The sequence below is a fragment of the Anas acuta genome, chromosome Z, assembly GCF_963932015.1.
Source record: "Anas acuta chromosome Z, bAnaAcu1.1, whole genome shotgun sequence".
In the NCBI taxonomy this organism is placed as follows: domain Eukaryota; kingdom Metazoa; phylum Chordata; class Aves; order Anseriformes; family Anatidae; genus Anas; species Anas acuta.
Window position 1 is genome coordinate 39,280,819 of NC_089017.1, and position 26,924 is coordinate 39,307,742.

The 26,924-nt window shown below is 37.0% G+C and overlaps 1 protein-coding gene and 1 long non-coding RNA gene across 11 annotated transcripts in view; one reads left to right on the forward strand and one right to left on the reverse strand.

Annotated features, from left to right (window-relative positions):
• Positions 1 to 26,924, forward strand: part of AOPEP (aminopeptidase O (putative)) — a 199,733-nt gene that overhangs the window by 82,716 nt on the left and 90,093 nt on the right. For 3 of the 10 annotated variants that reach the window (XR_011091064.1, XM_068666251.1, XM_068666252.1), the window contains 6 exons: positions 925 to 1,034; positions 6,795 to 6,897; positions 7,017 to 7,124; positions 15,689 to 15,732; positions 23,251 to 23,311; positions 24,514 to 24,720. Coding sequence is in view for 9 of the 10 variants with exons in the window: in XM_068666251.1 (XP_068522352.1) it covers positions 925 to 1,034; positions 6,795 to 6,897; positions 7,017 to 7,124; positions 15,689 to 15,732; positions 23,251 to 23,311; positions 24,514 to 24,720 (633 nt within the window). In the remaining variant the exon portion in view is untranslated. The remainder of the gene's footprint in view (positions 1 to 924; positions 1,035 to 6,794; positions 6,898 to 7,016; positions 7,125 to 15,688; positions 15,733 to 23,250; positions 23,312 to 24,513; positions 24,721 to 26,924) is intronic. The other 7 variants (XM_068666254.1, XM_068666257.1, XM_068666258.1 and 4 more) reach the window with 5 other exon arrangements.
• LOC137847766 (uncharacterized) lies at positions 15,744 to 26,238 on the reverse strand. Its single transcript, XR_011091065.1, has 3 exons — positions 25,472 to 26,238; positions 24,237 to 24,390; positions 15,744 to 16,193 (listed from the first exon to the last, which is right to left on the reverse strand). It is a non-coding gene; the product is annotated as an uncharacterized lncRNA (long non-coding RNA).

Consider the following 26,924-nt stretch of genomic DNA (forward strand, 5'->3'; position numbering starts at 1 on the left):
CATTCTGGTCCTAAAAATTCGTTTCTGCTCTTGCATTAAGCATCACTCCTCTACTGTGGGCTGCCCATATTAATCCTGTATTAGTCCTGTTACACTTGTGTGAGTCACTGGAAAGCATTTTCATTGTAGTAGGCATCCTTCCATATAGCTGAATAGAAAGCAGTGAGCAGCAAAACAGGGTGATTATTCACAGTTAATTTAAAAGATCAGAAAATCTTTTTTTTTTTTTCTTTTTATAATTATTGAGTAGTTTTGGTGCTGTGTAATCCTAGAATTGGAGGATTATCGGTGAATTCTCTGCTGCCTGACAATAATTCCAGTTGTGACTGAATACTGGTGTAATGCAGGAGAACATGAGCTGCTTTTAGCTTCTCCCATTTCCTGTCCTTTTTTGTAACAAAAAGTGTAAATTAGTTGTTGATTTGTAAGCTGACAATCTAGCATTTATTTCATAAGCATGCATCTCTTGATGCTGTGTTAATGTGGGAAAATGCAACAGGGAGCTTTCACCAGGGTGGCAGAAGTAGTAGGGAAGAGGGGTGAAGTCAGGACATAGAGCAACTCTTTGCTTTCAAGGCTGGGAAAAGTAAAGATGCAATCAGAACCGATAAGCGAGGTATCTGTACAGTATGTTCAGTTCACCTGCAGCCAGTCACTAAAGGGAAAGCAACATGCCTTGCTCTATCCTCAGACAGAAATATTTAACCAACTATTGATTTGATGCACCCAGTGAGGCTTCTGTTTTTCATTGTGCTGCTGTTAACTCTTAGAACATGAGGTGTGACTATATTTTTTAATACGGGTGTTTATACTGTTTCTTGCATTGCCTGCGCATTAAAGGAAAACAAAACGTGTTTCTCTCTGAAAATTATTGTTGCCTCTTGTGAAACGGCAATCAATGATCTGTGTTTTTCGTACACTAAGCAGCTGTCACATGATGAAGAAAAAGCACAGCAGGAATTGAAAGCTTTACTTCGCTGGCGACGGCTCAGAGATGAGGTGCAGAATTCTGAAGAAGAGCTGCAAGTCTTAAGGTAAAGCTACAGCACTGTAATCTTCGCTTTTGCATGTTCTCCCCCTCCCTCTCCACCCCAATCCCGTTTTCTAACATTTTCTCCCTTCAGAGGACATACATCCAAATCTTCTAATTAAATTACTGCATTTCCTTATTTCCTTCTGAAGAAAAAAGAGAAGTCAACTTAAATTGAGTAGGTTATTCATCTTCTATATAATGCAATTGCTTTTCTGTTTGTTATAGAAAGCTTTCCAAAAGGATGGGATTTAGCCTGATATTAAATGTCTCTAAGCAGTTTACAAGAGCCTCTATTCGGGGGAGGGAAGAAATAAAAGAGACCATTTCCTGAACAAAGTTCACTGTTTGAAGCTGTAACAGATTCATATTGTGTGGTTGAAGACAAGCACATACAAGAGTGTAGCACCTAACTGCCAAGGTGAATGAAGCTTTAAAAAACAAAGGAAAATGCATAATAAACAGTATAAATCTGCTTTCTCTTTGGAAATGACTAATGCTATTTAAACAAGATTTTGGTCTTTCGGTACCAGATGCTAAGCTGAAGGCTTCTTCTCACGTTGCTGAAGATATTAGATCATAAAAGGATTCCTGCTTTGCTAATGATTTAATCATCTGGGCTGTTCTGATTGGTGTCTTGGGAGTTTGCCATAGTCTTTTATCTTGAAGCGTCTAGAGTGGCTGCCTAACATCTCCACTGATTGTCTCTCCACAGTCTTTGACCAGGAAAATCACATTTACTAATCTGAACTCAATTTAGCCATACATTGACCAAATCACAGAGGTAAATCAAGAGATTATGTAGTCTCCTATCCTCACATACAGGCAATATATACAGATAATCATAAGCAGGTATTATCCAACAGGTTCTTAGGGACCTCCGAATGAGAAGTTTACACAGCAAAGCTGTTTTGGTGCTAAAAGTTAAGAATTGTTTACTAATACTAATTTTAAATCTTGATCATTTCACACTTTGTAGATTTCGTCTTTTTCTTCACAAACTGGAACTGAAAAACAAACTGGCCCCCATATTTTTATAATAATCTTCTGCATGTTTTTGGAAGACTGAAGCCATTTCTTTCATTTTAAGGTCTTCCTTTCTTTTTTGCTTTTCCATTCAGACCTAAAAGCCTTTTGTATTTGGGCACTGGACACTGTTTGGCAACACAGAAATTCCACTCAGTGGCCTCATGCCATCTGAAAACAAGTAACCAACTTTGCATAACTGTAGCCTTTCATTGATCTGGTCTAATTCATGCTTATTAATGAATTGTGTATCATACTTGTAAGCAGAGTCAGTGAGCAATTTGATGATAGCTATAAATTCAAAAGTCAGCCTTATCACTAGCTGCCGTACAGCTGCTAGAAATGTAACTATTGACGGACTGTCTGTTTTTTATTGCTTTATTTGCTTTAAAATAAATTATTTTTATGAACATTGGTTCTTGTGATATGACACTTATCTGGATGTATGTTTTCCATTTTCAACATCATGGAATCACGTTTATCTTCTTTTGTGTTAATTATGTAGTTGTTACTTTTAATAAAATGTATATGTGTTGTAAATTTTTTAAATTATTTTTCTAAGGGTCAAGATATGAGTTTGAAATTCAGGAAGTAACTATTTATCTAGGAGGTCCAGGAAGGTGATTCTTGCCCTCTAACCCACTCTCATGAGAGCCCACCTAGAGTGCTGCATTCAGCTCTGGGACCCCCAGCATGAGAAGGACATGGACTTATTAAAGCAGATCCAGAGGAGGGTCAAGAGGATGATCAGAGGGCTGGAGCACCTCTCCTGTGAAAACAGGCTGAGGGAGTTGGGGAAGTTCAGTTTGGAGCAGAGAAGGCTCTGAGGTGACCTTGTAGCAGCCTTCCACTATCCAAAGGGGGCCTACAGGAGAGATGGGGAGGGACTCTTTGACATGGGTTACAGTAATAGGGCAAGGAGTAATGTTTTTTAACTAAAAAAATGGAAATTTAGATTAGATATTAGGAAGAAGTTCTTTGCTATGAGGTGAGGCAGTGGAACAGGTTGCCCAGTGAAGCTGTGGATGCCCCATCCTTGGAGGTGTTCAAAGCCAGGCTGGATGGGGCTTTCGTGGTCTAGTGGAAGGTGTCCCTGCCCACGGCAGGGGAGCAGAACTGGATGATTGTTAAAGGTCCCTTCCAATCCAAACTATTCTATGATTCTGTGATCTTGAATTTGAAACTTAAGTTTTCAATTGACTTACACAATTAGTAGTCAAAAGTCTCTGTAATAAGCATGCTGCTTACGTTTTACATAGTGGTGGTATTCTCAATCCTAATACAAAAGAATGACAAATCATTTCTTTTCTGAAAAGTATGCCACAACTATGCACTTTAGGAGAGGATCATATTGCCAGTTTGGGATTCTGTCAGTTCCTGCCTAATTTCGTTAGTTTCCTGTGGTTGCGTTTAAGGACTTTCCTCTGTTTTCAATTCTGATATAAATATTTTTACTGTTTTTGTAGCATGGACTTGAATATATTTGCTCTTTACATATTTACTGTTTTGTTTTTTCACCTGAAAATATATGTGTGCTTTCCAATGTTGGTCTATAAGAGAGAAAATTCAGAGTATTTGAATTGCATGAGGTTTTGAATGTGTATTGAGGCTTTTGCTGGTTCAGGCTTGTGATTTTATGAAAGGATATTAAAGTAAATGATAGCTGTCCCTTCCTGCCGATTCTGTCAGGAATACAGAAATCAGCCAGCACACTTCCTTAGCATAAGCTTATTCTTCACCTGTTTCTTTTGTTCCCTGCTAGCTGTATGATTTTCTGTGCTTTCTTCTGACAGCAGGAAAACCTTGCTCAAAATTTGACAGTTGATCATATTAACTCTTGATCAAGGAAATGAATAGCTATTCACATGAGGTGAAAGCCACTCAGCAAACTGATCATCAGCTTATTATGATGATCATCAGCTTATGATGGTGATTATTATTCTTATTATGAATATTTGATAATACGTTATAGTAGCATCTTGGATGCTAGCTGTTAAAAAACTGAAGCTAGTTGTGAAAGAAATAGGTAAGTGTCTTTTCAGTAGGCAGCAGGTCTGAAAGGCTGCACCAGCATATCTTAGTATTGAAGAAATAGATTATGACATTGAAATGTAGTGCTCATATCATAAAGACATAATATCAGACAAAATCATGTGTGTTTTCTCACAGAGTTTGAAGGAAGTCTGAATGATAAAAGCACCTGCAAAGTATGTCTTGGCACTCATTTTAGTGGTCAGCATCAATGACAACACTGTCATCTTATTTGAAAACAAGGAAGACTTGAGTAGTCCATTCCATTCAGTGACACCAAACACTTGTGTTGAGATTGTTTCTTGTCCTGGTCCTTGTGACTGAACTTCAGCTTGAGATCTTTAATGAAGACAAACCAGTGTTGACATCTAATTCTGTATTTGTCTCTGAGTTCCACTTGAGTCAAGTCAGTGACCTTACCTGTTTTCCTCCTGAAACAATGCTCTGTGCCTCCTCTATAGGTGTTTTATTTTATCAATAATCTGATAGGAAATGTGCCTTTTAGACTGTCTCTCATAGTCTCTGCATACCTTTTCATGATCACATCAGACCATTCAATTACCATCCAAGTGATTTGTAATTTTACTTTGTATAATGTAGTTTTCTGCCTGGCAGGCAAAAGCAGCATCTTTTGCTTCATTAGAAATACTGCCAGTATCAAAAATCTGCCAGGTAGCAGATTGAATAGCTTGAATCAGCTTGCCTTAGTCATTATGCCTAGCTGAATCTAGTAGGTTAGATGCCAGGTTTTGTAGGTCAGTGTAACAAACTTTCAGTCTCCGTACCTTCAATGTGTTGTAAATATACTCAGTGTTGCTTTAAATTAGTGTGCTGAAGTACTGACACTACAGAACAGGGTGCCTTTCTGAATATTCACACACTTCTGCAGACATCGTCTAGGGTATATATATATATATCCTTGGCAACAGGAATTTCCTGAGTTGCAACATCCAGAAGAGAGATGGCTTTCTAGTCACCTACTAGGATTTACACAGACACAAAGTTGGAAGAGAAAAGAAAGAATCACAGAATAGTAGAATATCCCAAGTTAGATGGGACCCACAAGGATCATTAAGTCCAGCTCCTGGCTCCATACAGGACCACCCAAAAATCAGAGAGCATTGTCCAAACACTTCTTGAACTCTGGCAGGTTTGGTGCTGTGACCACTTCCCTCAGGGTGCTGTTGCTTAATTTAGAATAACTCTGATGATGGGAGTTACATCAGTTTAGTGTGAATCCTGTAGCCTGTGCTCAAGCTCTGGTTTTCAAAATCTATACACTGGACTATTTATTATGAGAGAAGCAAGAAGCATTTTGGCTGTCTTTCTGTATATGCAGTGAAAAATGAAAAGTTGCATATGAAATTCCAGCAGGCCTTACATTCAGGAGAGTGATCCAAATGGCAGATAGGTGCATCTCCTCTCCTCTGCAGTGGGTCTGCAATGGTTATATTGTCTTGAAGAGCTGGAGTTACCGTGGGATAAGATGTCAGTTATTCGTCTCCATCCTTCAATGTTGAAGGAAAATCTCCCTTGATAGAAAACAAAAAATATTGCATTGTAAAGGACTGTGTTAGGAGCAATGAAAAAAATGAAGCTGCATTTACTTTTTTATTTCAACCAGTTAACTTTTATCTGTGACTTTAATGTGTGTAGGGAATTTGATGTGTACAGGTTCTGAACAAAGCACTTGAAGAGAAAAAATGGCTTAGCACTCTTTCTTATTACTGGGAAAACTGCAGTAAGAAAATATTACACAGACACAAAAAAGGAAGAATGTTTTTCTCAAAGCAGACGTGGCCCTGAAAGAAATTTGATCACTGGAACTGGCTCATGAGAAGTGTGTGGACGATGTGGTTTGAAGAAGCCTGAACTGCTGTGGCCTGTGTTGCCCCTGTTCTATTGAACTGCGGGAAAATATGTTTGGTTTCTGAGGCTGGCCCTTCAAAATCCACAAGAAGACTTGGAGATGTTGTTTTCAGTCACGGGGTAGGCTGCAAAGACAGGCATCTATTCTCAAACCGCTGTTAGCTGGCATGTTTTCTGGATGGAAGAAGCAATGTATTCATAGCTTCTCTTTAATCTTAGTTTATGCTTCTAAGAGTCTAGGAGCCCTCAAAACTTTACTAGCGTAAACTTCTGGCACACCAGATAATATATTGCATTTTAAAATCAGACAGTGAAGAAGTAGGTTTGTTCTATACTTGTTTGAAAACCCCAAATGTGTGTGTGCGTGTTTGTAAGGCCTCCTCTTTTAAAATTTCAAAGCTTTTCTTCCAACACCAAACAGCAAAATGAAAGCCAGAACACGGTTTCTTCTGCACTGTATTACATGCAAATGAAAAAGCTTATTTTTGCAAGTATAGCTGTTTAAGCTGTTAAGCCAACATTCAGGAAGAAGAAGAGAATCTGTAGTTGAAAATAATTATTGCAATATCCTTCCTTCCCTTCCCTTTTGTTCAAAACATATTTTATATTTTTTTCTTTGTTCATACTTTCCCTGTACACTGTAGGATGGCATGCAACCCGATGTCATGCTGGCAGTGAAGAGAGTATACCAGCTTGGTGATGGCCTTCATTTTTACCCCAGCTGAACTTCTCACGAGTTACTATGACGTTCACAGTGCTTCAACTATAAGAACATGTGGTGTATGAGTTATTTCTTTACTTACTTATCCAAGACTTCATTAGCCTGTTACCATTTTAGGCCTAACAAGGAGAGCACAGGAGAAGTGAGTGAGTCTGGTGCCTCCATTGTCAAGCATGGTCTTAAAGCAGAAAAAATCTTCATGCAGGTTCACTATTTGAAGGTGAGTGTTGTAAGCTGATTTTTATTGAGATTGCTTTACTAATATTACAAAGACTTTTTTCTTTCTAGATATCAGCAAATTCATGTCATCCTATTTGTTTCTGGCTTAATTTCTTGCAGGGTTACTTCCTTTTGCGGTCTCTGGCAAGGAGAATAGGAGGGGCTTCATATCTTGCATCTTTACGAAAATTTGTCAATAAGTTCCATGGACAGCTTGTCCTTTCTCAGGTACTGTGTTTAGGGTTGCTACTCACTTTTTGAAAAAACAAATGACCTACATTTTCTGCTTGACTGTCTAAATGACTGTTACTGGTTGTGGTGGAAAGACAAAGGAAATTGTTGCTTATCAATATTGATGAAATTTCTACCTACTAGAAGGCAATACCTTTTTTCAGGGTGATCCATAAATCTGATACCCTGATAGTATCAGATAATATAAGTAATTGATTTTTTTTTTTAAACCGTTAGCTTGATACTAGGGAAGGTCATGTTCATATGTTCATAGGTACTGATGTTCTCAAGCACAGGACATCTACTCTCCCGTATTTGTCTCCTGTACTCTTTTAGCTTCTGGACTTTGGCTGTGATCATTCAGTCTTTTACCAGATAACTCTGTTTCTGACAGAGAAGAAACACAGAGTAGGAATGTAACTGAAAACCTCTATAAATAGTAACCGTGTGCATGTTATTTTCTGACTTTATTTCCTTCCTCTCTGCATGCAGCTTCATTCAATTCTTTTATTTTCACAGTAGTTCTTATGAGGACTGCATCCTTCCCACAAAATGTGTGTCCCCATCACTGTATGGCATTGCACCCACTGTTATTACAGTCTTGTCACAGCATCTTTAAAGGTTTCCTCATCATGCTCCTTTCTCCCACGCTTTCTAAAACAGTATTCTTTTCTTTTATTACCAAAGCATAAATCCACAAGGGATATTTAAGATACACTGCTTCTTTCTTTCAATAGAGTTTTTCTGACAGTGACAACATGCAGTGGCAGCCTATTCTTAAGAACAATTATTCTCCTAGAATAGGATTCTCCTAGAATAGGATTTCTTCCTGGATTGGTAAAGGCAAGATTTAAAAAAAATAACATCGGATTAGGAATCAGAATCTGCCATCTCAATGTCCAGGTGCGTATATTAATCACTTGAACTACAGACTTAGCTTGTTCTCTCTCTGACATAAATGGTATGTAATTATGTCATACAACGTAGAACAGCTTTAAAAGGAAAGATTGAGCAAGACATACAACAGAATATTGTAGCATCAGTTAGGTAGAAAACCTATCTGGGGTTATACATAGAAATTAATCTCCCCCAGGCCTTTCTGAAAGAGTCCTGTAACCCATGCTGTAGCATTAAAAGAGTGATGGTCTTGTCTTCCAGTGTTTTGTTTTGAGAAAGGAGAGGAGGAATAGCTCTCCAAACCCAAAGTTGTACGAATCGTGTCATTGGTGATGAAGTCAGCACAGCAGCTTGTTGCTTCGGTAATGCTGCGAGCACAACCATTTGTGGGGTGTGTGAACCAGTTCACTAAATTCAATGCAGCTAAAAATGGGACTGGAACAAAAGCCACAACGTGACAAATAGTTGGCATAACTCTAAGAGCAATGTGATGAGAGTGGGGAGCAGGGAAAAAGAGAACAGGAGCGCCATGAATGAATTTCTGAAACCAGTCAATATTACAAATAAATGTCTCCTTGCAACACAGAGAAAGAGGTCTCTGATCTTGAGTGAATGGAGTCTAGGACATTCCTATCTCTTCTAGGGTAGTAATTCCTTGCTCAGTGTGCCTGGTATTTTGGTTCTCACTCTGAAGGGGCCATCCGTGCCTATGTATCTTTAAAAATAACTCGCTGACCTGTGGATTCTTTCATATGCCAAGTCACACAAAATGTAGGCATAGAAGCTCTACTGCTATATCTCTGCCCCGTGGAGGAACATTTGCAGTGCTGAGGGTGTTAATGTTTCCACTGCTGCAGCTGTTTCCTGTACCATGTTACCCAGACCAGTTGTGCTTGGCATAGAGTGGAAAATGCTAGTGACTCTACTAGCCTTGTCCCCATTATGGTGTCTGAAATCATAAATATGAGCTTCAGCTATTACACAGTTGAAAACTTTTGGAAAATTACAGAAATCATGAAACTGCCAAAAGCCAGAGGCAGCCTAGTGTTTTATTCTGGTTGTATTCTGGTGCTGGGATTTTTGTGAGAAAAAGCTATCTTGTTGCTCTTAGATCAGTCTCCTGGTTGACATGAGATGAGTTGTGTCAGCAGGCTGTAAATGCTGCAAAACATCCCAGCACAATATGCTATTAGTCATGGTAGCTAGGCTGCATTGCAATGGAACTAACCATCAACTAGAGAGTTCTCCTTCTGCCCAGCACTCTGCTAAGAAATGTCAATATAAAGTTTATCTAAGTCTAGTCTCAAACTAAGATACTATATGCTGCTTCCACACTGAGAAACCACCATCTGGAGCTGTTGGATAGAAACCTTCTCATCTGGGGCTGTTGGATAGAAACTTTTTTTTTTTTTTCAAGATTTTATTTCAGGTTTCTTAGGCTACTTTTTATTTGAATGTGTGCAATATGTGCGTAGCTATGTATGTAGGTCAGAAACAGATGCTTTTCATCATTTGAAGGGATTTATTTGGTGAAGAAGTGTAACTTTTACTGTGTACAATACTACCAAAGTATACTGGTTGCGTACAGTAAATATTCTTAGCAAGAGCCTTGAATGTTCCTAGATGCCTGTTCATGAGTCAGGTATAAAGAGGTCACAAGGCCTTGGTAATGCTTTTTGTGCCTTTACCTTGTTTCATAGCAGCCCAGATCCAGTCCCTACTGAAGCTAATTGGAAGAGTCAATCTACAGCATCGGCAAGTGTTAGAGCAGGGCAAGACTGAATTTTGACATCATCCTGTTTTTCGGTCACTATGGTAAAAAACACAAACGAGATAGATCTAGATTCAACTGCAAATGTATTTACTTTCTCTGTAAGAAATATTAAAGATTATATTTATGTTGGTATCTGGTATAGGGAGATAAACAATCACAGCAGGAACTGAAAATGCAGAAGCAATGAAGTCAAGTTAGTACAAAGTTTATTATTCAAGTTCCTTCTTGAACAAACATGCTGTCGGGGTTTAAATGAATAAAAGATTTAAAATAAATAGAGGTGTGAGTGGCAAGTTTAAATGTCAGAGTGTTGTACCTTCACCTTGTCCAAAGTAATTGTAAAGGTTCCCAGCTTTAGGAATTGTGGGAAAGAAAGAAAGTAAAAACAGTGAAAATAATTGCCCACATTCTGAATACCAGTCTTGTTTTCAGTGGTGTTTGTAGTATTTTTCCTAGATGAGAACTGCAGGTGCAAGGAAATGACTTCAGATGTGAAACATTAATCAGTTTTCTTTTTTCCTTCATTTCGATTACATGCTCAGTATGTTCTTAATAGTAGTTTTTGTTTATTTTAGTTGAGTTATCAACAGACAAGTAAAACAAGTCTGGAATCTTTGAGAAGGATTTAAAAAAATAAAATCTTCCATTTTCCTTTCTCTGGGAGTATTCATTTAGTAGCTGCTTTGAAAGAACTTTTTAAAATAATGAATGTAGTGTTCCCTGACTATAAATAAATAGAAAGGAGGGCAAGCTGCTGATATTCTTAATGCAGTTAAAGATGTTGTTCAGTCTGATATTGAAACAAGAACACCTTGGGAACTGAATTGTTTGCAGGCTTTCATTTTCATGTAGTTCTATCTGCTGTAATAATAGCCTATGGTCTGAAGTGTTCACCCCGTCTGACAGAGCTACAATTTGCTCTTGTAAAATGACAGTTAAAAAGACAGGACTGCAAAAAATCTTAATTTATGTTATACTTGAGAATAGTAAAGACAGATGTATGGATCCAGGCTCAGTGCGTATACCTTCATCAACATGTTCCTGCACACCCGTTTACACATGTAAATATCATTATAATCCTGTTACACCAAAAATTGGTGTCTGCACAGACAAATAGCCATACAACTGTCTATTTGCTTTAACTAGAACTGGGAGCCTGAGCATGCAGTCTGTGTGTAATTTGGTGTTTCAACCCCTAGAACATTTACATAATTCTTTTAGTTAAACTTTTATCTTTGCAGTTTGGCTTCAGCTGTTCCATGCTTGCTGACCTGTAAGCCCGAGTGAACAACTGTTGACATCTGTGGGCTTGATGTGGATTTTAAGTCTTAACAAAGATAAGGAAATAAAATCACTTTACAAGCTCAGACATTTTAACTTCAGATTGACTGTGTTTAAATTGTTAATTTATGTGGCAGCTGATTAATTTATGAATCAGTTAGTTACACTGCACATTTTGACAATATATTTCGTTAATACATAAAATCTATTTAGCTTTAGGCTATATCTTCATTTGAGGTACAAGCATCTTGAAAGAAGGAATCTGTGAGGTATTGCTCTTGAAGTGTCAGTATGACTGGGTTAAAAAAAATGCGTAACATAGTGCAATGCTTTATTTGGTGAGAAAACATCCTATTTCTTCTGAAATACTGTTTCCATAATTAATAAACTTTGTATTTTAAAGGATAAAGAGATCATAATGAAGTAGGGATACTGAAGCTGGAGAACATAGCAGAGAGGAGTGAAACTAAGAGGAGCTCACAAGTTTTATAATCATGTCTAATGCGGATGAGAGAAGAAAAAGTGTGCTAATGTGTCACACATGTAATGTCCAACAAAATGTATATAAAACAATTATAAATATATAAAAAATATTTATATAAAGATATATTTATATAAAATGTATATAAAAATCCAAGCATATTTTTGTACCTCTTGTCTCAAGCGTGAAGATCTTAAAAGGAGCGCTAAGTTTTACAAGTAGAATTGTTTTCTGTCAGGGAAAAGATCCGTATGTCTGAAAATGCCATGACCCTTTATGATACAGTACACAAGTTCTTCCCATTGTTGCTGAACTTACTAAGTCTCAAACTTCGGTCACCTGCTGTGGAATATCTTTTTACATTTCCGTTTCAGCTGTAGTAGTCTCTCACCTCTGCTGACCTAAAGTTTTTGTATTTTCTTAGCTTCCATTTAGCATCCTTCAAGCTTAAAACTGCTTGATAGTTTGTTAAGCAATATCATTTTTACTGGAAAAAAAATCTTTAATTGTGATCAGAGCAAACTGGCAAGGGAGCATTTCAAAAGTCGTGCCTGCTGAATCACAGCTCCAGCTTTTGCTTGATTTAGGTGGATGTAATTTAAATAAACAATCAAATACATCTTACATATGATTTTCTGCTGGATAGTCTTAAACAGACGTTGAAAGATTAAGAGCTGTAGGTAGAACTGTTGATATATAACATTTAATTCTTTATCTTTTCCATTGACATATATATATGTTCTTAATGTTTATACATGTTAAATAGAAGGAATCTGTGTTTATTTCAGTATTTTAGGCAGTGGTATATTCAGTATTCTTAGTGGACAGTGAGAATTTGTGTAACTTCTGAAGAAATGGAAACATTTTTAATGAGTTTGAGACAGCTTAGGCTCTAGAGTCAAAGTGTTAGCAGAAAGTGTGTACAAGCTTGGATTTCTCTACTTCCCTTTCTGGGCTTTACATTGAACTTTTGCATCAGTAAGACAAGGAGGAATGCCAAAACTTTGTTCACTGAGTTAAGTAAAAATCAGCATACTTTTTCCAATTTATCTGATCCCCAAATGAGCTTGTGTTTGCTCTAAGGTGTCTTGACACGACCCCTGTACTACAAAGATGGTAAAGTCAATAGGAGAAATGTGGAGGAAAGGACTTCAAGAGGCTGATACCACCTTAAATAGCCACAATATCTAGATTTGCGCTTTTGGTTAAGAGGATTATTTACTTTAATATTTAGTGTTCTGTATATAATATCAACATGTGTGATCAGAGATGGGTAGCTGTGTGGTGCTTCATAACAGTTCATGGTGAAAACATGCTGGTTAATTGCTCAGTACGAGAACTGCATTAATCATATAGCATCTTTAGTTATGGAATTAAAGGTCTTCTAAATTTGTATCTGCCTTGTTAGTGCTTCAGGTAGCCTTCATGCCCAGTGTTCTCAAAGTCATATCCCTTGACCTTCTTCACTGGGTCTCCACTCTTCTTTGCCTTTGACCCAGACGTGCTATGTGCGTTAATGGTGCAAGGAAACCTCCTTGATCTCAGTGCACAGTGTGTATCCAGATTCGATCTGGTCAGCAGCAGCCCATAGTTGCAGTTGTGAGCAATAACGTTGGCTTCTGTCTGGAATATGGGAATACAATATGGTCTTTAGGGAATTAGCAAATCCTTTGTGAACATGTGTGAACTCATTTTTTCAAAGGCTTTTTCAGTTTAGCCAAAGAAAATTTCACAAACTTCAGAATAACAGTTTCTGTATATGGGGAAAAGTTGTTTTCTACCCTCTGGGCTTCCAGCCAAGGAAGAGCAACAGAAGTAGCTAGGGAACTGAAATTATTTAATAATAATAGGATATTATTAAATATTATAAAATAATTGAATAATATGAATGTAAGCCAGTTTGTTAATAATGCAGCACTGCAGCGATGTGATTGCTAACTCCTATTTTCTTTCTGACTTCATTGAATTACTTGTCACAAAGACAAAATGCAAACTGTATTTTGTTTTATGATTGTGACTACCCTGGCCACCCATCCACAAGTCTTTGCTTCAAAGTGTAAGGTCACTAGAACCTCTTAAAGAAATGGCATCAAAGCTTAAAAAGACTGGCATCAAAGCTTAAAAAGACTGTGTCCTCTAAATTTACTATTGAACCCTTCTGAACTGTTTTATCTGGAGAGGAAGACTAAAATAGCCTGAGGATGAAATTTCACTCCAGATGGTTAAAGTTTGACAAAATTATAAGCAACTGAAACTTCAGACCTATAAAGGGATGTGTCAGGCAGACTTGATAATAGGCAAGCATTAAAAGACATGTAAATATGAGGTAAGTGGTAATTCATTTTCCTATTCTGTTTTGAAGCATTGAAATAGAAGCAGTTAAAATAAAACAGAAGAGATTAATCCTTGTTTTAAAAATGTGTAGAGTGATTTCTATTCTTAGCAGGTATCCGGTGAGATGAAGACAGCTTTTATCAAAAAAGGTTATGTTTAATATCAAAGTAAAATACACAAAATATAAAACCACTGTTAATACCAAAGGTATCTTCAAGTATACCATTGGACTGATCATAAAAAAAACGATGCAGTCCAATCATTTAATGTGGCTGCATTAATGTATACCCAGTCTATACATTAATATATACCCAATCTATACCCAGTGGCAAGGTTGACCACTTCTGTATTACTTTTCAGACACTTAAGTCTTTGAAACATTTCTAATTGCAATCTTTTCTCCATTTTTTATGTTCTTTAATTATATGTGTAAGCTTACTCTCTACCTCCAGGAAAGTTTCCACAAGTTGAACGAGACAGAAGTTCTCTATCGATATACAGAACAATGGTAGAGAACTACAAGTAGTAGTAGGAAGTCACAGAATTTCATGCCTTATCATCAAGTCATCTGTGCACTGTAGTTGGACAGAACCAGTGCTAGGGCAGTTATGGCACTCTTGCCGAAGTGAGCTTCGGCACTCTGTAATTCAACTTTACTCATAAGCAGACTGTGCAGCAGTATAGTCCAGATCTTGATTATAATGTAAAGGAAGAAGACATAACAGTGTTGCTCAGTTGTTCCAGTTGTGCAATCACTCTTCCTTTGGTTCCATAACAACGCCAGAGTCACACAGCAGAACAGCATATTTTGTTGAATGCCATAGCAGTCCATAAATTAAAGTTTTCCGTGTTTCAGAAAACGTTCTTCAAGACCTTAGAAAGCAAGTACTCACAATTAGAAATCAGTCTCTACTCATATAATGCAGTGAGGAACATTATTATGCTATGAAATTTGTCTCCGCAGAAATTCGTATTAATAAAGTGGATTGCTTTATGAAATAGTATATAATCAAATAATTCATATTAATAAATCATCTTCTTATGAGGTTATTCAGAAGAGTGCATTGTGTCAAAGCGATTGCCATTAAAACTAGGGTGAATGTCTTGTATAGCACGGGGTGCTGGAGAACCTTTGAGTGATGTCATGTGTAGCTTCTATAAAGAGGGCTGGTTTTTGTGAGGATGACAGTAATACTGTTACACTGGCCTAGCACTTTCCTTCTAAATTCAAGAAATTTCATCTACCTTCTCTTTGAAGATTTTGGTGTTGGTTCACAGTGACATGAATTTTGTCAGGGAATGAGAAGTAGGTGTTATCTTCTGCTCAGGAATGTGCATAAAAGAAAAGAAAAACAAAGCATGGTCATATAATTAAAGACAATGTGATATCATAAGCACGGTGAAGAGAATGCAAGTGACGCTCTTAACTCTGGTGTTTCTTAGCCTTTCAGTATGTGTAAAAGTATAACTTTTAACAGCTTTAAATATAGTTTGCATGTGTATTATAGATTAAATAAAAAATGGAACGTAGGATTGTGTTAAAATAGTCAGCAGGCTTTTCAAGCCCATTTTCTATCAATATTGACACTTTTTCCTTGAGTGGGTTGGAAAACTGACAAACATAATGTGTGTTGTATAAATAATTGAGCAGTATAACACCAGAGCAGATACATAAACTTTCTTCTTACTGTTCTGCTGTCTGCAGTCTTTAAAAATCTATCACTCACTAGCAACGTAGATGTGCAGCTATCTCTTCGTAAACATACTAACTGTGGTGCTTTGTTCATTTTCCAGGATTTTCTTTCCATGCTGTTGGAAGATGTACCTGAACAAAAAGAGTAAGTGAAAACCAGGCCAGGAAGGTCAAAGGAAAAAGTAGAAATTAGATCTGTTATAAATGGCTCAGTCTTTAAAATAGGACTATAATCAAAGTTTACAATTTATTAAAGGAATAGAGGTAAGCAAACAGCGCTGGGTGCACCGGGAGTCTCTGCTCCACCAAGACGCAGTTACATCCAGCAGTTGATTTTTATGCTCCCAGGCTAATACATATTCATTACTACTTCTAGAAAAAACAGGGTTATTATAATTAGTTTCTGGAATCCAACCCCTCCTTCTGGAGCATGCGTATCAGTCTCTGGGGGTCCCTCCGGGGGTCTCTCGTGCTGAAGGCTCATAGTCTTCCTCCCTCTTGTCCTTCTCCTTTGTCCAACTTGGCTGTATGTCAGAGACGTGTGCAGCGTCCCCCACAAGCTTTGCCTTCTAGTTGTCCTTCAGCTTTCTCCTTCTTCTTAATCTCCTGGCCAGATATCAGAGACTTGCGTAGTGTCCCATGCAATAGTCATAGTAGTTAGCAGTTGTTCTGAACCCCCCGCCCCCAGATATCAGAGATTTCAAGGAACAGCTTACAAATACACTTCCCTTCAAGCTCTCTATTGACATGAATTGCTAAAACATTCCTCACAGATCTAAATTTCAGCAGTGCTAGCCATAAATAATAGAATTTCATTTAGTAATATTCTGAATGTTTCTTCCAAGCATATGTGTCTCTCTTTCTCTGTAAATTTTCATTTATATATACACACAACAATACAAGACTTGTGATGTAGCTATCCTGTGCTTCCCCCAATTATTTAACTCGTTGCCTTTAACTTTCATGTTAGGGCAGCACTGAGATCTCGTGTTCACTACGTGATCTGAAGAGCCAGGCACAGCTGCTCAACTTAATTTGTAATCCTCCTGCCAGCTGCTCTTGGAACATGGTGCATGGAATAGGGTGATGGGGCCACAGCTTTGCCCCAGATCTGTGAGAGCAGAGAAGATGGTTGTGTTTTTGTTTTTTCCACAAGCAGTAGTCTGGAACCATACCCTCCCTGTCACACTGTGTGCGAATGGGGAAAAGATGGAAAGCACTAATGGAAACCCAGTGCCACACAAGTTCTTTGAAATCCTCCTGTGTGTGGCTGGCTGAAGACGATACAGCTAGTCTTTAGCAGAATTTTGAATCCATCACTGCTTATTTGTTGTTTTGTTCTGTGCTACCTCAAACTGTGCTGCATATGCACGTTCCTTAAAACTAAACATTGCTTACTTGAAAAACATTAAGCACTCTAATATTGCAATGGAGACTGGACTTTAAAAATAATAATAATAATAAAAAAAATTAGTAGTATGGAATCAAGCCAAGCTTATTCTCAGCTGTGCCAACAGAGGCAAACTAGTGTAGCTAAGAGTAGCATTTGGCTCATGGGAGACTTTTGTAATGAGAACCGTGTTAGAACTGGCAGAGAGCAATCATACAGTGTCAGAACTGGCAGAAAGCAATCATATAACAGTGTGGAAATTTTCTGTAATTATTACCTTTGAGTAGTGCTACAGTATTTTCTGCTTTTTGATACACCAGCCTATATCTAAAAGATTCTCTCTCTTCCAGTATATAAGTCCTTTCATTTTCAGTTACAGGAGTTTTTTCAGTACATTCCCAATAATGAACAGTTCCAAAATACAGACACAGCTGCTTAAGTGGCAGTCACTGATTTTTCCTGCCTTCTGTACTCAGAGGAGGAGACCTACATGCCTACAGGGCACTTCACTGCCTGCTCTGACTCAATTTTCCCAGCTATAGGAATCCACTCTCCAAGACAGGATTCTTCTATTCCTGGGCTGTGGCTGAACACTGACATCAGACAGGCCTAGCACTACCTTTTTGTCCTTTAGCATCTTGTAGCTTGCCTTGAAGGTACATGTTTTCCAATTACAGGACTAATGGCAAGAAGAACAAACAAATATGTTATCCTTACCTGTTTTCAAATTCTTTTGAAGTGTAATATGCAGTGACTATAGCCCTGTATTAACTTGGCGTTTCTGTAACAAATCTACCATACTACTCGCTTGTAAATGAGGCATCTCTTTTGCTCATATACATTTTGAAAGCTTGCTGCAGTTTCTTCAAAAAAAAAAAAAAAATAAGAAAACCCCTCTTACGTGTCTGTGTAGCATGGTGCACTAAATTTGATTAAAACTCTCAGTGGTTCCTTTTTCCCCAAGGCTTACAGCTGTATTCACTGCTGTAAATTGATCCTTTCCACATCTGCCTAACATGTGAGCCATGCAAAAACTCAGTGTATTTAAGGCCCTGTAGCACAGGGTGAGTTTCACCAGCCTCAGATAAATCAGAGTTGGAGCTGCCTGTGCTCTTTATGAGTGCAAAAGCAGTTTTTGAGTAGGTCAGTTCTGTTCTTTGGGGTTTTCTGGTGGTGTTTTTTATTCAATAACATAAACAAGAAGACTAATAAAGTTATTGTTCTAATAATACATAGTAGACAAAGGAAAGCTTGTGCTACATCTCTGCTATTTGTACTGTTAATAACTTGGTCTTACTAACCACATTCCTTGAATGTCTTTATAAATTGTCAGTTAAGTACCAAACCAATGTTAAATAATGCTGTGATTTCAAAGCACCGTTCTACATAGGTATATGTCTCTTTCTTTCATATTTGCTCTCTTGGATACTAACATTAAAGGCTACTTGCCATGAAAGTGTTGATTTTGATGGAGACAAAGAGCTGGTAGGCACCCAAAGCAAATAACTGGGAAAGGTTTTTGGTTTTATCTGGTTTGTTTTTGTGTTTGCTTTTTTTTTTTTTTTTTTCATTATTTTTGATTCCTTTTTTTTCTTTTTTTTTTTTTAAGCCAGAATATATATATTTTTGGGTGGTCCTGTGTGGAGCCAGGAGTTGGACTTGATGATCCTGGTGGGTCCCTTTCAACTCAGGATATTCTATGGTTCTATGATACATATGCTGGACACAAAACAAACACATAAAACAAACAAACAAATTAAAACATATCTGGAAGGTATGGGTACTTGACAGTGTCACTGATCTGTCAGTACTCTTTGATTTGCCCTAACTATGCCTCCATATAGCTGGAATGGCTCATTTTGAAAATGATCAATGTAAATGAATGTATGTATACAGATGAAGCAAATCAGCAGATCTGCTCATTGTAATATTTTTAGCTGGATATGTTTACTTCTTTTCTTCCTTTAACACCCCACCCCCACCCCACTCCACCCAAAAAAGTTATGCGCTTTCATGAGCTCTGTTTATTTGCTGCAAAATTTTATTCTGAAGGGACAAGATCCAGTCTCTTCCTTGAGTTGCTATGTGACAATCTTTTATAAGGCTAACTTTGAAACTATCATTAGTGCTAGTGTTTTACAGAGCTTTTTCTGAAGCATTGGATCTGGCCTGTACTGTATGGATGGATGTTAGGAGGTCATTACTTGGCTGATCAGATTATAGTCTATACAAATTGACAAGGGATGATGAGATAATGGATACACTAGAATTCTTAGTTTTCATCAAGGAACTGTGGAACAAAGCAATTAAAAAAACTGCGGTCTTGACAGAACTCTGGTGTAGTGCAAATCAATTAAACCCAGATTCCCATAGCCCAGTGCAGTACCTTGACCAGAAGGCCATTCAGGAAATCAGTAACACACCAGATTTAAGTCCATACAGATGCTTAAATGCAATATAAGCAGGTTGTATGTGCCCTTGGCTGGTGAAAGCTGGTGGCAACCTTTCCAAGGATTTCTCAGTTAAGCACTGATTCTCGATACATTCATAATAGGTCTTTGCTATAGTCCACATATTACTAATTAAAAAAAAATATATATGTTATATGTTGACTTTTAAATATATATATATACATTTTTTTTTGATGAGTGCTAATAAGAATGGCCTAAATTGGGGCCAAAAAAGCGAACAAAACAAAGTGTGTGAAATGCAAACAAACAAACTGCATATGGGAATATGAAAGGATTTTTAGCTGAAGGCTGAATGTGAGGGTGCTGTAGACAGAGAAATGGTAGTGTTGTAGTTTTTACCCTTGAGATATATGTCAAAATTTCAGGAGAGACTAAACAACTTAGAAGTGGTGTTTCTGCCTGGATTAGTGTGTTGTCAGGACAGTGCTATTCCTTTCAGTTTCATAAGCTTATTTCAAAGCCAGTGTTCTGAAGTGAACCATTGTAGGCTTAAAAAAAAAATAAAGGGGGAGAGGGAGGAGTATATAATAAATAAAGGTACTATGTAGCAAAAGCAGTGTTATTATTTTTTTTTTCCTGAGGAAATCTTGACTTTTAATCTTTCTTTAGGTTCTGAAGAAGAAATGGAGAAACTGGCAATGTAAAGCTGTGTTTCTTATCCCTAAATAAAACAATTAAATGCACAAGTAAAGGTATTTTTTCCTATCTGCTAGCTCTGGTTCAGCATTGAAACACAAAGCTGTGTTGGGTTTGATTCATGCAATAATAAATTAAAAAATTGTTATTCTGATTATGCTACTTGAGACAGAGTAAGTAGTATAATCCACCCAATATACCTTTGACTGTATAAAATTTGTGTGTTCAATTTTAAGCTAGTCCTGTATGTGCTTTTTGCAATAACCAAACAGTAAGAAGCACTGAAGAAAAAAATGTTGTCTTATCTCAATGAAAGTGAATTGACGGGCTGTTTGGAGATACTTTGCTTTCTCTGTTCCCTTTGAAAAGGACTCAGCTAACTTAGATTAGACACCAATATTTATAACACCACATGAAGAATCTGGCATTCAAATGCTCTAAATTTCCACAAATAACAAGGTACTGTTAAAAGCTAACCAAATCTAGAAAAAGTGAATAAGTAATTCACTTGAATGTAGAACACCACCCCATTACAAGCACGGTATCTATGCTCAGTTATCTGTGTAAAATCAATTTCCATAGTGATCAGACATGCAGAATGGCAATTTCCCGAAAATTCGGAATCCTGGCCATGTAAAAATGCTTCTACGTGAATGCTGAGATCATTTGAATCATGTGATATAAGGGATTTATTTATTTACTTATCTATTGGTCTGTGACACTCTAACATCTCCTAATGTTTACAAGATATATTTTGTCATTTCAGACAGCGATTGGGAAGATTTATTTTTCTCTTTGGAAATCATTCTTCTCATAGGACTTTTTAAGTCATCTCATCCAGGCTAATAATGTCACCCCTTACTTGTAAAGACACTGGAAGAAAGGCTGGGACCTAAACTGCATGAACTGTCAAAACGTGTTACTAGCAGTGAATAGGCTAGTTGTGTTTCCACATTAAACCTTCTTGGCCTGCACCAAAATGTACAACTGATCAAAACCTGAAAAAAAATTTAAAACAAAAAACAAACAAACAAACAAACAAAAAAACCTTGGGAAAAAAAAAAAAAAAAAAAGAAAAGAAAAGAAAAAAAAAAAAGAATAGATATCAAAAGCATTAGATGTCATTAGTGCTGTTGTGACAGGAATGTTCTTTTTCTTTAATATGTATCTTAGAGTTTTCACTAGGATGCTATATCCTGTGTATACAAGCATGTCCTGGTAGCTGAAAGACATAGGACAGCATTTGTTAGTATAGGCTTTTTTGTGTTTAAGGCCCTTGGTGATTGCTTTTTGCCTTTGTTATAAAATTCCTGTGTAAAATTCCTTTTGGACAAGTTTATTAGGACCAGATTGTGTATTTTCTGTGGTACTGTTGAACAACTCAGTGCATAGTCAGCTGACTCTCTATTTTCATCAGGTACTCCCAGCCTTTATTCACATTAGCAAAATTTTATTCTGTCAAGTGGATCTGATCATTTTAATTACGCTTCCTTCAGAAATCTGCTAAGTGAGAGTAGGGATGGCAGATCTAACAGCATGGTGGTGTGGCATGGAGGACGTAACTGTTAATTCTACCTCAGAGGAATACAACACATAATACTGTTGAAAAATGGAGGGTAAATTTTTCATCTTGGATTCAGCAAAGAATATCTAAGTCAGGCTATAACCCATGTCTGGATAAGTGCTGCTGCTACACATGTTCATGTCAATAATTTAAATCTTTGGTCACTCCAAAAAAAAATAGCCAATTAAAAAAAAGAAAGAAAAAAAAAAAAGAAAAGGAAAAAAAAAAGTAATTACTATGATCAGTAAACGCATGGAAATTTTTACTCTATAACTGTGCTGACTGTGTCATCCAATAGCATATTGCTTGACTGCTTTTGAGACTCCATAAGCTCTCTAAGCATTAGTTTTCCCATTTGCATGTCAGGCATAACAGTGATTGATCCGTCTCTCATTGGCATAGTGAAAGTTAATCTTTTAAGGTGTTTTAAAATCATTCAGTAAAAATGACTGATGGATTCATTACTAATCCTTCACAGTCACTGGTACAGTACATAAATAAGCCTCTTTTATGGTCAGAATTTTGAGCAGAGTTTTGTCAGGGTATGTGAAAAAAAAAAAAAAAAAAGCAAACAGGCTTCTTTGTCATGTAACTCTATTAAAAACTGTCTTGAGATGCTTGCCTTCCCACTTCAGACCTCAAATGGGTATTCTTTTCTTGGGAGCTTTGTTTAGGGGTCTACATTATACACATGAAAGTGGCTGCAAGTACTACAATGAATCTTGCCAAGGCATAACTATGCTCAGGACTGTGCACATCAATTTTCCTTCTCAGAATATTTACATTCATAGAGAGCTTACTCAAGTGTTGAGTATTTTCAGTATTGGAATGCAGCATGAACACTAATTTACTTTTTTTAAAATTGACTTCTCTGTAATTTGGGAAGTTTTTAACCTGGGTTTAAGTAAATTCAACAAAAGTTTCTTACAAAAACAGAAAGGGAAATATAATTAATGAATGCACACATAATTAGTGTGTGTTCCTTTTAGTCCATACCACACATAATTAGCATGTATTTATTTTAGTCCATACAGCTTGATCATGACAAACTACTTATAGTTGATAGTAGTTGAGTCTCCAGACCATGCTGTGACTTCCCTGTGAATGTTATCAGGGTATAATCAGGGAAAAGTGCAGAAAAGATGAAAGTGAAACTGAAATATATTAGATACTCGGTAATTCTGAGGATTAAAATCCATCAGTGCCTTTTAAAATCCTTAAGTTTAAAGAAGCTTTGTTTCATTTCATTTTCTTTATGTATTTACATTTAGGCTGCTTCTATAATAATACTCTACTCAAAAAGTCAAACACCTGTTCCTAACTTATGTTTCATGACTGTAGTTTACCATCTTACACTTTCTCTGTCAATATTCATAAGTTCTGAATTTATCCTTTTTTTTAAACAAACAAAAAATGGATCTGTCTTTAACATGGTCATATCACCTCTAATGGTATTATCCATTAAAAAATAAAGAATTTATTACTGCATTACAGCTAGTACTTGGAATTCAAGGTTTTGCTCAGCTTTTTTGTGGTTAATTGTCACATGAAAAATTGTTGGTTTTCTGTGTGTCCTTTAACTTTTTTGTTTATTTATTCAAGGTCTGGGTTAACTGTTGAAAGTATCTTCACAAACTGGCTTGACTCTTCTGGAATACCAAAGGTAAATACAAAATATCTGTTCTCAGTTCTTTGTGGAGATTTGCACATTATATCATACTTTATTTTAAATTAACAGTTTTGATTATGACTAATTTCCAGATCTTTAAACACTGATCATTGACTTTTATTTAGTTATTTAGTGGTCACAAGCATTTAGTGGTCACTTCTACCATCGTCTCAATGAACCTGCAAAAAGACAAATCTTACAAAATATATCTTCCTGCTTAATATTGTAGTCATTGGAAGTATGCTTTACAGTATAATGCTGGATTCTACTAAATGTTAGAAGCATTGCTCATAGTTGTCATTATAGAAATTACTGACAGTCATATGAACAGCAATGACTTCACTATATATTAAATATAATTATTTGTACTTTGATGCTTTGTGAATAGTGTGAGTTGCTTGTGAATCTGCTGCACAGATAACATTTCTTCGGGGGTCCAACTCTGTTGCAGTTGAGACTGAACATTATTTCCTGCTTTTAATGTTGAGAACTTTTTCATATTAATGTTTTAAATTATGTGAACTGAGAATACTTAGTAGTCTGTGGTATTTGAACACTTTGTATATTGCTTTTGTTACAAAATTGGCATCAGCCAAAGAAAGGTATCCCTGTAGAAAAGTTCCTAAAATAGCTTTTTCCAAAATATGTTTTTATTTTATATTTGGTGCTCTAATTATAATTGGTTTGCACTACACTGGCTTTGCTTAAGTTGCTTGGAATTTATCTTAAGTAGAGCTTGCATTGGTTTCCACTTTGCATTGCCATTTTTAAGAGTTAGAATGATAACCTGGTTTGTATGTGCAAAAGTGAGAGGTATGTAGGCAGCATGGCTTTGGCTCTCGGGACTGAGCACGTTTGCGAATAGAATTGTCAAAATGGGTCAAAATGACAAGCAGTGGTCTGTGAACCTGAGCCATACCTGAACATTGTGGTTGAGTTCTTGTCAGCTTCAGAGGTATTGTGCACCTCCATTGTTCTTTTTGTGCTGTACAAGGTTCTCTGGGAAGTTTTGTCTGGAGATCAAAATGTTTGAAGACACCATGAAATCATGGAATTTGCTTTTTGCTGTAAAACTGTTGAAAGGAATATTAGCTTTAACTGGAAGAGGGGAAGGGAAGGGGCAGTATCATCATGCATCTTCATGTTCGTTCATTTCTTGAAAAAGGATTTTTTTTTAATACTAAATTTCAATCAAGGTTTTGTTCCTGATAGAAGATCCAATAGACTGTAGAACAGCTGCTTCAAGTATTGCACAGAAACTAAAGTTGCACAGTTACTGCTGTAAGATGCTGAACTGGCTGCTTGAAATGAAATACTTTTCTGGCATTTTACTTTTAAGTATGTCTCTGAAGATGTCTTTTGCCAGTTTCCTACAATCAACTCTAAAATCACAAATAAGGAAGGTGAGAATAGACTAAATAATTGAAAATAGTGATTAGTGTGAAAACTGAACTCTCTGTTTATGTGAATGAGTAGTATGGGCTGTTCAGAATGTCTAGCAAGTAGTTTCATAATACCCTGGGAGTATCTACTGGGTGTGTAAGCAAAATATACAGCAAAAATATTGGCACATTCAGTGGGCTTGTAAATCATTGTAAATTTTTGTTAATGACCAAAGAGATTTTCCTGATAGTTTGGCTGTTCTGTTAAATCAGCAGTGCCAACTGGAATAGTGCTGATTTAATTTTCTGTTCGTTTGAGAATCAGCATACGGACTTCCATTTCTCTCTCTCTCTCTCCCTCATCAATAACCTTTTTGGCAATTTACTCTTGTTGCCTTCAGCACATCTCAGGCTCTTGCGGGAACTGGTTTCCACTTTACTGAAAGAAATGGAGTTATCATTCAGTGAATACAAAGCCTTGTTCACTTAGTGCTTTATTAAATCATTTAGGGAGGCCTTATTCCTGAAATCAAAACTGTAGAGGTTGCTTAGCAGCTCCCAATATGTTGTTAGTATCTGTAATCTGAATATGACTGTATTTACTGACTAGAGAACTATAAATACACTAGTGTGCTGTACAGGAGCTGATACAGAACCCCCCTTTAAAAGTATTTAAATTATTATCTTTCCAGAAAACTGATTTCTTAGCTCTCATGATAGATCAGGGCTGGCAAAGGCATGTAATCCACTTTCTTACATTCAGTTGAATTACCTGCATCAAGAAGAAGCCCAGGGACGCCACAGAGTTGATTTCTTCTCTTTTATAGGTTGCTAGGTGAGTAGACAAGGGTGTTTGTAGAGGAAGGCTTCTGTCTGCTCCTCTGGATGAAATGACATGGCTGAGCCCGCCAGCCAGGCAGTGTGAGCTTCGTGAGGCACACATTGCAGCTGATTGCCTTTCTTGTGTGGTGGGGCAACCAAAAAGCAGCTGGTGAATCTTTGCTCCAAAGATGTCTCAAAGACAGAAAAGCAGCGTCCTGTGCCCTACACAGGATTTGGCAACTTTCTGCTTATTGCCCTTACTTTGCAGACTGCTCAATGTCCTGTAGCATGGTAGTGAAAATATCTCCTGATTTACAAATAGTATCTAAGACTTCACTGCATTTGGAGTGGAAACCTCCCTACTGAAAAGATTAACCTATGTTACAGGGTCAGGAAGTATGCATCATGCTGTCCATTCTGAAAATTACATCAGAACATAGTTTCTCTTGTATCTTTCCCATATGTGGATTTATATGTTTTCTACTGTCTTTGTTTGTTTCCATGGTGTTTTTATGTTTGGGTGGGTTTTGCTCAGGAAATTCATGTCGGCAGTTAATACAAAGAAAATTTACCAGGCTCAGCTGATTTGCAGCAGTATCAACCAAAGTGAAACTCCTAAAAAGAGTTTTCTTCCATGGTTATATCCAAATGTATCTAAAGTACCCGTGCTTTGTATCATTTGCCATCCCTAGCCTGTTTCCAGTTCTGTGCAGGGAACAGTATGTGTATGTATCTATTTATATATATACACTCCATTATACTTGTAGTTTATAATTAGCAAAACCTTAATATTAGTCAATCTTTGTTACCATTGCAGTCTTTGAAAAGGAATGTTGTCTTTTCTGGGCCAGTTTCCAGGCTCTTATATATACCACTACTAATCAAAAGTAACACTATGTGAATTAAGGGAGTCATACTGATAAATAAAAACAGAATTTGTCCTACTGCCATTAAAAAAAAAAAAAAAAAAAAGAATTCTACATGCCAATTTACACTTTCAGCTTCTGTATTTTCTAAACCATCAAAGGTTAATCCTATAAAAGGAGTGTATGTGCTAATGCCTGGCCAGTCTTCTCATAAATGGGAGAGTATCACAGCACAGTGGCTCCCTTGAAGCTTGCTGTGTGGTAAGGTTTTCTTATAAACAAAACAAAAGGATCATAAGAGATGAAAAGCAAGCATTTCTGAAATATGAGCTTTCAGGAGGATTTGTTTTTCCAGGAAAGCATTGTGGTGGTGTTAAGTAAGGTGAAGCACGGTGTGTTGTTGAACATACAATCTATCAAACCACGTATCAGCAGCCTCCAGTCTGTAGTTCAATCTCAGAAGTGACTCACCGGGACACTGTAGCAACTTTTCATCATGCACAAGGCTAGTAATGACTCAACGCCACTAACTGTAGT